This window comes from Parambassis ranga, chromosome 9 (genome assembly GCF_900634625.1).
Source record: "Parambassis ranga chromosome 9, fParRan2.1, whole genome shotgun sequence".
Classification (NCBI taxonomy): domain Eukaryota; kingdom Metazoa; phylum Chordata; class Actinopteri; family Ambassidae; genus Parambassis; species Parambassis ranga.
In genome coordinates, this window is record NC_041030.1 from 1,734,498 (window position 1) to 1,743,703 (window position 9,206).

A 9,206-nucleotide genomic window follows, 5' to 3' on the forward strand; every position below is an offset into this window, starting at 1 on the left:
CCTGCTGTATATGCATGTGTTACACATTCAACACGCTTTGAATAGGGAAGCACATGAGACAAAAAGGACACTCAACCATCAACATCTGCTCTCAATATAGAAAAGTGTAAATGTGCCACAAATGTGTTACACCTTCGTGCATTAAACTAGTACAGAAGCAGATGAGTTGTGTCGCAGCTATCCTAAAGGATGTCATAAATGACCACCATAATGCAATCTGTTGCAGTGTTTCACCGTTTTATTACCACACATGAAGTAAACATACTTGGCTGGCCACAGGTATCCCAGCATTATGCCTCACTGTCAGCTGTAACAGATACATGGATGCTTTTCTCTCTGTTAGATTATAAACTTTTTCCAACAGTGTGCAGGGAGGAGCGAATGAGGTCACTGTGTGTAGCTGCCATCTAATTTAGCTGCTGTCCAAGAAAAAAGGGCATGCTTCTACTTAGACAATAGCTCCCCCTACTGTTAAAGACTAACAATGGAACACTTCAAATTATATGGAAAAAGTGTAAGACACAGTGTAACCCTCCAGTTTTAATAATAAGGACATTAGCACAAATATCACACTTTAAAACTCAAAGAGATTAAAGAGCCAATAAAACTGCATTGATGCAGCACACAACTGAGAAACAGCAAAGTATTATCTTAAGACAATCTTTAACCTATGAGAGCTAAAATTAAGAAATTTGTGTATAGTCTTTATTGTGTCTGTCAAATTGTTGTATTGATATGAGTTTTAATGACAATTTAAAATTCTAATGGCTTGGAATACAGCACTCATACAAGTTGTCCTTGCACATCCAGCTATTGTATGCCACTCTGCTCTTGTACTGAATTTAAAGCCAGGTGCAAAAACACACCTTCAATGCTTTAAGAAGTTGCCAAAAAACTAAAACAGGATGTTTTCTTAATGCACTGTTGTGTTTATTATGTTATATTTGTTGTTTTATTTTGAAAATATGAGGCACGTTTAGTGAGTCCAGCTCCAGATGAGTGTTGTACCTGACTTGCGCAAACCTCACCTGGTATATTTCAGCTTGCATCATTTGTGTGACCTCAGCAACACAGCATGCCCCAGATACTGTGCATCTATCATCACCGAGGTGGTTTCAGGAGCTCCTGCAGGTCTGCCTGCTGTGCCAGCTGGTAGGGTAGCTGCAGCCTTTTGTTCACCTGGTTGCAGAGAGCTGGACAGTGCTTAAGAAGCAGCCGACACACTTCTTCATGACCCCGTTCTGCAGCCTGCACAAGCATTTAATGGAGTGACAAATATAGACAACTGTAAATAAATGTATATTAGACGGTTTGGGCCTCTGTGGGATAGTTTAATTATGTTACTGCTGAGAATTCTGTACCTTATGTAAAGGTGATGCTCCATCATCGTCACAGAGCATTGGATCGGCTCTGTGGTGCAGCAGAAGCCTAACCACATCCAGATGACCACAGTACACTGATCGATGCAGTGGTGTGGCACCGCCTGGTGTCTGCGGAGATGCACAGGCACCGTTCTCAAGAAGAAACTTGCATACAGCAAGATGACCGTTGCGACTTGCATAGTGCTAAACAAAAAACATCGACATTGAAATTAAATAAAGCACAGTCCACACTGTAGTTGCTTGCAGCCCATTGTATTAACAACAAACCTACCAGAGCGGTGTATCCAGCTGAGTCTCTGAGGTTAGAGTCTGTACCTTTCTGGATTAAGGACTTCACTCTTTCCAAGTCTCCATCCATTGCAGCAGACCAGATACCTGGAGAACCATCACACACAACAACACTGAGAGGTTTAAATCACTGTTACCCCACCCATTTAATGAGGAGTGCCTTTTAATTAAAGAAAATAGTAGCAACTCAGACATCACATGCCAAACACCTGAATGCAAACCTCGTTCAAATTCCATTTCATTCAGCGTCTGGTAAACAGTGGAAGAAGAGACTGGGTGAGAACAGCACGAACACTGAGGTCTGTCAGACATCGTGTTAATCGTCACAAACAGGACAAAATAAACGTGAAGCTGAGCGTCAGTAACACATTAGAAACACAATGTTTGACAGTTCCGTGTTTCTTCTTCTATCGAGCAGTTGACAACTTGTGGTGCATTGCTACCACCAACAGGACTAGCTTCCAAACACACACACACACACCAGTCTAAGAAGCTATTAAACCCAATGACACAATGACGTAAATATGTGTCATATTATAACATGGGTACAAACAAAAACTAAGCGAAATACCGCTAAATTTGTTACTTAAAACATAAAACTTGAGAACAGCTAAACGCTGGTACCAAGCACAGACCGCTTGACGCACACAACGTGTTTACGTGTGATTCGTTCAACCAATAGTAGAGCTTCAGAATCAGTGCGACCTTCAGGGGCACTCGGATACAGTTGTTTTTTGGGCACCAACTTCGTGTTATGAGCACATTGTTTTTGTAAAAGTGCGTTATTGCAGTGATCACATCATTTTATTAATATATTATCAGAAGCTACACAGATATTGTGCTATTGATTGAGAACATGACTCACAAAGCTATCTACTGAATGTATATGTAATCCATCTATATTTATAAAAACACATGAAATAAAAATACATTGTTTCTTATATCTGTTCGCAATAGATTAAATACTGGAAATTTAGCCGCACTTAAAAAGAAAATCTATAATTTCATAATTTTTCCCTGATGGCTCTAAAGGCATCTTTTGTCTCGTGTTGTTGTCTGATGCTGCTAGCCAGCCTCATTTGTTTTCGGCAAGCCAGTAGTTAGCTGGCAAAAGCTGTGTTACTGTTGAAATTAGTGTAAAGTACTTACAACCAAAGCGCGAAAAGAATGAGAAGAGTTACGTTGTTTGTTAACGGGACTTCTAAAAATGGCAAGGTGGGTAATAGCTGAGGTGTTTCAGTGTGGGTGCTCGGGCCGCAGAATGACTGGCTTTTTCCACTGAACATAATGTGTTTAATGATAACTGACGCTAACCTTGCAGTGAAAGCAGTTCGTATAGTTTATAGTTTATAGTTTGAAGTCACGGTTACGCTAGCTTTTTGGGCAGTTTTCCCCTTAAGATGAGCTGTTAGTTCAGTCGCATTTGTATTATAGCTGCGACTCATTAATCTCAGTCTGACCCATTTTGTGTTGGATTTAATTCCCAACAGCATATTCATGTTTGTCTTTTCGACCATAGGTTGTAGCAGTATACGGCACCTTGTCTGACTTATTATCTGTAGCCAGCAATAAGTTAGGAATCAAAGCCTCCTGTCTGTACAATGGGAAGGGTGGCCTCATAGATGACATTGCCCTTATAAGGTAAGCTTAGCTGATCACAACAAAGGCTATATCACTGTACCTGTGTTTGATTTGTGCATCTGTGTTTCTTATAGAGATGATGACGTGCTGTATGTGTCAGAGGGAGATCCATTTATCGGTGAGAGTTTCTTATTCTGTGGTGAAAGTGTGTACATGGTTTCAGTGACTCCTTTTTATTCCTCTTTTTGTCATGACAGACCCTCAACATGAAGCCAAGGTTACATCTGATCCACAGGCGGCACACACTGACTGGTTAACTCTTAATATTGGGGGCCGCCTCTTCACCACCACCAGGTACATGTGGTCTAAATGCTGTTCACACTAGTAATAAACACATGATTTCACTATTTATTGAATGTATCTGTTCTCAGGAGTACCCTGGTCAGCAAGGAGCCAGAGAGTATGCTAGCTCACATGTTTCGAGAGAAAGGTATTACATTTAGCCAATTAAGTAGGTCGCATTTTTATTTTCATTTTAAATGAGTTTGTCACTTTCTGTGTTCCAGATGTGTGGGGGAACAAGCAGGATGAGAACGGAGCTTACTTAATTGACCGAAGCCCTGAATACTTTGAGCCCATTCTCAACTACCTGAGACATGGTCAGCTCATTATCAATGAAGGCATAAATATACGTGGTACGTTTTTGACAAATAAAGTCTAGTAGGAACATCAATGAATTCAAATTGATTGGCATCATGTTCTTAAATGTCTTCCAGGTGTCTTGGAGGAAGCTCGATTCTTTGGAATTGAGCAGCTGGCTGAACAACTGGAATCAGCACTCAAGGTAGAGCAAAATGTGGAAGATAAATAGTTTTCAGTTAATAATGCATTAAGTGCATTTTGACTTTTAAAACAGAACTCGCAGCCACCTGAGGACCACTCTCCTATTTCCCGAAAAGAGTTTGTACGCTTTCTTTTGGCAACGCCCACCAAGTCAGAGCTCCGCTGTCAGGTATAGCTAAATGAAAATGTCTATCTCAACCATCACAGCTCACCACATAATATCTTTAACACTATTGCTTTTACTGTCTTTAGGGACTTAATTTCAGTGGTGCTGATCTGTCCCGACTTGATCTGCGCTACATTAATTTCAAGATGGCTAATCTCAGCCGCTGCAATCTGACACATGCCAATCTGTGCTGTTCCAACCTGGAGCGGGCTGATCTTTCAGGAGCCAACCTGGATGTAAGTGTGAAAGTGTAAAGTCTTTTCTTGTTGGCTCTAAATTTTTTATGTACTATGTATTTTTTATGTGTAAATTTTTATGTAGCAGACACATGGCAGGAGGAGGCCCTTACAATAACCTCACTGTGGGGAAGCAAACATTTCCTTCTTCTGTCTTGTTGTGTGTGTCTTTATTGGTTTTCTGCCCCCTCACTTGTATGAAGTCAGCCCCACTGTTTTTTTAAATATGTTTGCCAATGGTGCACACCTACTATCTCATTCACCTCATTAAAAAAACAAGCAACTATTTTTTCCACCGTCTGTAGACTTTACATAATTCTTTGCAGGGCGTAGCTCAGTGCGAAAACAAGAACATTAAAAACATTTTTTTGTTGTCGTTTGAAGGGTGCTAACTTACAAGGAGTGAAGATGCTCTGTACCAATGCTGAAGGGGCTTCTCTTAAAGGATGCAATTTTGAAGATCCATCTGGACTGAAGGCCAACCTGGAAGGTAATCATTTAAATCATTAAAATGTCCCATATTAGTAGTCTGATTGAGACTAAATGGGTTTTTTGGTAATCAGGTGCTAACCTGAAAGGAGTGGACATGGAAGGAAGCCAGATGACTGGCATCAATCTGCGTGTGGCCACTCTCAAAAATGCAAAGCTGAAGAACTGCAACCTGCGGGGAGCCACTTTAGCAGGGACGGATCTGGAGGTAAGTTAGCGTTATCAGAAGGGGTTAGCTTTAAAGGCAAGTAAAGTTGAGTCAGAGGGCGGGTTTGTATAGGACAGCTTTTTATGGCTGAGGGGATGAAAACATGCAAATACGAGCATTTTAAGTACACCACATGCTCTGCCTAATGTCAGATCTTTTACTAAAAGGGGCTTTTCACTGATAGCTAAGCAGCAGGATCCCTGGAGTTTTATAATAAACCTGACCAATCTTACCATAAAAAACATGCAGTTTACCATCTCAAGTCATCAAGTGAGATGAGATGAGATAACATTTATATTTTATGTATTCATATTATTTATTAAGATATTTTTTCCTAACGTGAGACCACAAATGTCAGAAACAATCCAACTTTAAACTGACTTTACCCTCCTTAGTACAGCGTCCATGTACGTAATGTAAAGTGATTACAGTGGGTACTTATCTGGAGATTTCTCTTCCTACTGTTTCATGGCTATTTACCATACGTATCCAATTAGAGAGAGAAGTGATATCGATTAAAGAAACATAAATGTTACAGACACAGATGAAGGATGCTTCGTCTGGACTCCATGTGCAAAAATATCTTTAATAATTTATACATGGGCAATTACAGTGGATTCTGGTCACCATATTTAGATTTAATGGATTAATTGGTTAACAGATAATGACAGGTTATAATGATAGTAATTAATCACAAGCGTTCTCTGGTTTCATTTAAGTTTTTTCACCTAAATCATTTAACCCTTTTTTAGAACTGTGACTTGTCTGGCTGTGATCTACAAGAAGCCAACCTGAGGGGGTCCAATGTGAAAGGAGCCATTTTTGAAGAGATGCTGACCCCCCTGCACATGTCACAGAGTGTCAGATAACTCCCCTTCACTCACCTGCAAGTCCGCTCCGTTATTTCCCTTCGGTATATTCCTCCTATTTCAACCCATTTTTACCTGTCGCAGCACAGGTATTTGTATGCACACCCCTGGCATTCCACCAACATTATGTTAGCTTTAAATATCTTGCACTAGAATTTATCCAGGGTCGTCTGTGTATGTATGGTAGAATGTTTTTAAATGTTCCGCTGCATATATCACCAAAACAACGTCATTAGTGTGTCTGGATTTAATCCAGGGAATATACTCATTTCATGTTTTGTGTAATTTATATGTACTTCGTATTACTTGAACTGCTAATAGGAGTTGTAATCAGACTATGTGGGAGCAGTGAAGTTCAGAGCAGTGAGCTTTACTGGATGCTGCTGTAGCAGACCAAGAAGGCGTTATTTACCAATAACTGTGTGGTTATTTAATCTCTCAAACTATGTAACTTGATTTTGCTGGATTTTAACATATTATAAAGGAAGCAATGCAAGCCAAAGCCATACAATAGTATAGCCTGAAAGGCTCTAAGTGCACCACAAAACTATGCTGGAGGCTAGTTTTAAACACAGCTTGAGTATGCAATACATAATTTAGAGCTGTGAGTTTTCTCCTTTCTACAAGAAAAAAAAAGCTTTCCTTTGTTTTGCGCTCTGTGAATCTACCTCTTTTTTATTAGTCTAGTGTATGACTGATCCACTATTGCATGCATTTCAATGTGGCATGGCTTATTGTAATGTTTATGTGTCATTCTTTATTCTTCCCAATGTGAGAAGAGAATCGTTGGGTGCGCTTTAACAGAAAGCCATTTTTTTTACATGTTCATGTTGTTAAAGTGGGTTTGCCTGGAAACGTGCTCCATATATATCTATCTATGTACATCACTTAATCATGCTTTGAACTTATTTGCACAAGTATATGTTGTAACACGGTATACCCGGTCACCAAAAAAAAAGTTTGGTGCTTGTAATCTTGCGTACATCGAATCCAGTGCTTCCAAAACGTACCCAAAAAAAGTCATGCTTGGAGAAGGAAGGTGTTTTTGTAAAGGTTGTCACTACAGTTTCTGTTTGCATGTGTGAAAGCTACGCCTGGCTGTAGCTCAAAGCTGCTCTGATGCAATACTATCCACTCAGTTAAACAGCAGGTACACAGCCTGTCTGATTGAATAATGAAGGCAATCATATTGTGTATTTCACCTTGAGTGTGAAAATCAATGGAAGAGCTATGGTTATTTATTTTAATCTCTCTGAATGCAATACGGAGCAGAGGTTGGTTTGTGTTTGAGACAGGTGTAGTTATTATCCCTGTCTATGATTATTGCACTCGACAGTGGAAACATGTTTCCATATATGACTGTTATAAATAAACAGCTATGACGAAGAAGAGAAAAGTCTTTGGCGTCTATTTTTTAATCGTGTTGATTCAGAGTTGGGCGGAACACAGTGTGAAGTGTTACTTGTGTGAAACAGCAAAAATCATGTGTCATCTTTTAAACCTCTCTGTGTCGCTAAGTGTTGCTTAATCCCACTTTGTGACCCCCTGTAGTGAGGTCTTAGAGGACAGGAAGCAGCATCGGCTTATATAAACCCATCCAACCACAAAGGACAGCAGACAGAAGAAGTCCTGCCCGAAGCACTGACTCACTCATCTAGGACTGACTCTACAACTATCCCAGGTTCGAGTCAATTGAAAATAGATCATTTAAATGTTTTATCCCAAGATGGATGGAAGAAGCTTGATGCTGTGGCTGCTGCTGATGGGGGCGGTGTTGCCGCAGGGCTGCTCTCAGCACTGGTCGTATGGACTGAGCCCAGGAGGGAAGAGGGAACTGGACAGCTTTTCAGACACACTGGGTGATGTGAGTATTTCTCTCACAGCTCTGTTCACTTTGTTTTTCTAAACATAGGCTACTCCTTCACTGCTTTAACATGCTCACTTTTTCTTCTTCCACAGATAGTTGAGGGGATTCCGCATGTGGACACAGTGTGCGGTGTTTTGGCTTGTGCAGAGGAGTCACCTTTTACCAAAATCTTCAGAAGGAGAGGTCTTCTTGTAAGTTGTTTTTCAACAATACTGTCAAAACCTGATAATTTGATTTTGTGGTTCTGAGTTATTTTTGTCCCTTTTTCCTTTTAGGGCAGTGTGACTGACAGGGAAAATGGACAACCAACATACAAAAAGTGACTTCACAATAAAGTATTATATTGGCAATGCGAGTAATACTGTGTTAGTCTGTGCAACTCTAAATAAAAAGCATCTACAAAAAGATGGAAAAGAGGCATATTTAATATTAAATTTAAGTATTAAACTCTATGGTCTCATAAATAATAATAACAATAATAAGAATTTATAATAATTATAAACAATAATCAGATTCATAAATATTTGAACAATGATATTGTCTTTCTGTACACCACATTGAAATCAAACACTCAATATGTGAGTGTAGCCAATCATGTTTTGTTTAATTCAAGTGCTTTTATAAAAGTGTGGCATTACATATTCAGGAAGTGCAGCCTTTTTCATACACAACATGGTATCTCATATTTAATGGAACAAATGACTGTCAATTAGCTCCATGTCCAGGTGTGTCCTGTCCCCTTCTTACTCCATGACTAATCGAGCAGATAAAAGTCCTGGAGGTGGTTCTGAGTGTTACATTTGCATTTGGTAGTGTTCACTGAACATCTCATCATGAGGTTTAAAGAGCTGTCTATGCAAATGAAGGAGGCCGTCATTAGACTGAAACAACTAAATGAAGACAAAAGCACCAATAAAACATCTGGAACATTCTTACAAGGAAGGAATGAACTGACAAGCTCAGCAAACGACCTGGAAGACCACAAAAGACACAAGACAGGATTCAGGAGGAAGAACATCTAGACAAGTCAAGAATGCTTTAGAGGAGGTGGGTGTCTCATTGTCAAAGTCTACAGTCAGTCTTCATGTACATACAGAGGCTTCACAGCAGGGTGCAGACCACTGCTCACTCTCATTCACTTCTATGGACTTTCTCTTCCTTAATATTTCAAAAACTATACTTTTTTTTAAAAAAGTTGACCCGGAATGTTCTCTGTGAGATGAACATTTTGATAATTGAATGGCTGAAATCGGTCAATGTATGCTGAAGATGCTGCG

General features: G+C 39.7%; 3 protein-coding genes across 3 annotated transcripts; 2 read left to right on the forward strand and 1 right to left on the reverse strand.

Annotated features, from left to right (window-relative positions):
• Positions 1 to 289: 289 nt before the first annotated feature.
• Positions 290 to 2,313, reverse strand: ankrd39 (ankyrin repeat domain 39). Its single transcript, XM_028414611.1, has 4 exons — positions 1,892 to 2,313; positions 1,654 to 1,757; positions 1,362 to 1,565; positions 290 to 1,248 (listed from the first exon to the last, which is right to left on the reverse strand). Exons 1-4 carry the CDS (start codon positions 1,980 to 1,982, stop codon positions 1,102 to 1,104), a joined length of 546 nt encoding a protein of 181 aa, XP_028270412.1. The 5' UTR covers positions 1,983 to 2,313; the 3' UTR covers positions 290 to 1,101.
• A 411-nt stretch (positions 2,314 to 2,724) lies between these two features.
• On the forward strand, positions 2,725 to 7,443 carry kctd9a (potassium channel tetramerization domain containing 9a). The gene is made up of 12 exons (XM_028414246.1): positions 2,725 to 2,885; positions 3,190 to 3,311; positions 3,386 to 3,429; positions 3,509 to 3,605; positions 3,683 to 3,741; positions 3,818 to 3,946; positions 4,028 to 4,095; positions 4,168 to 4,263; positions 4,347 to 4,496; positions 4,881 to 4,986; positions 5,060 to 5,193; positions 5,946 to 7,443. The coding sequence occupies exons 1-12, from the start codon at positions 2,838 to 2,840 to the stop codon at positions 6,060 to 6,062; spliced, it is 1,170 nt and encodes a 389-aa protein (XP_028270047.1). The 5' UTR covers positions 2,725 to 2,837; the 3' UTR covers positions 6,063 to 7,443.
• A 145-nt stretch (positions 7,444 to 7,588) lies between these two features.
• On the forward strand, positions 7,589 to 8,311 carry LOC114441472 (progonadoliberin-1-like). Its single transcript, XM_028414423.1, has 3 exons — positions 7,589 to 7,926; positions 8,022 to 8,120; positions 8,205 to 8,311. Exons 1-3 carry the CDS (start codon positions 7,774 to 7,776, stop codon positions 8,250 to 8,252), a joined length of 300 nt encoding a protein of 99 aa, XP_028270224.1. The 5' UTR covers positions 7,589 to 7,773; the 3' UTR covers positions 8,253 to 8,311.
• Positions 8,312 to 9,206: the final 895 nt, after the last annotated feature.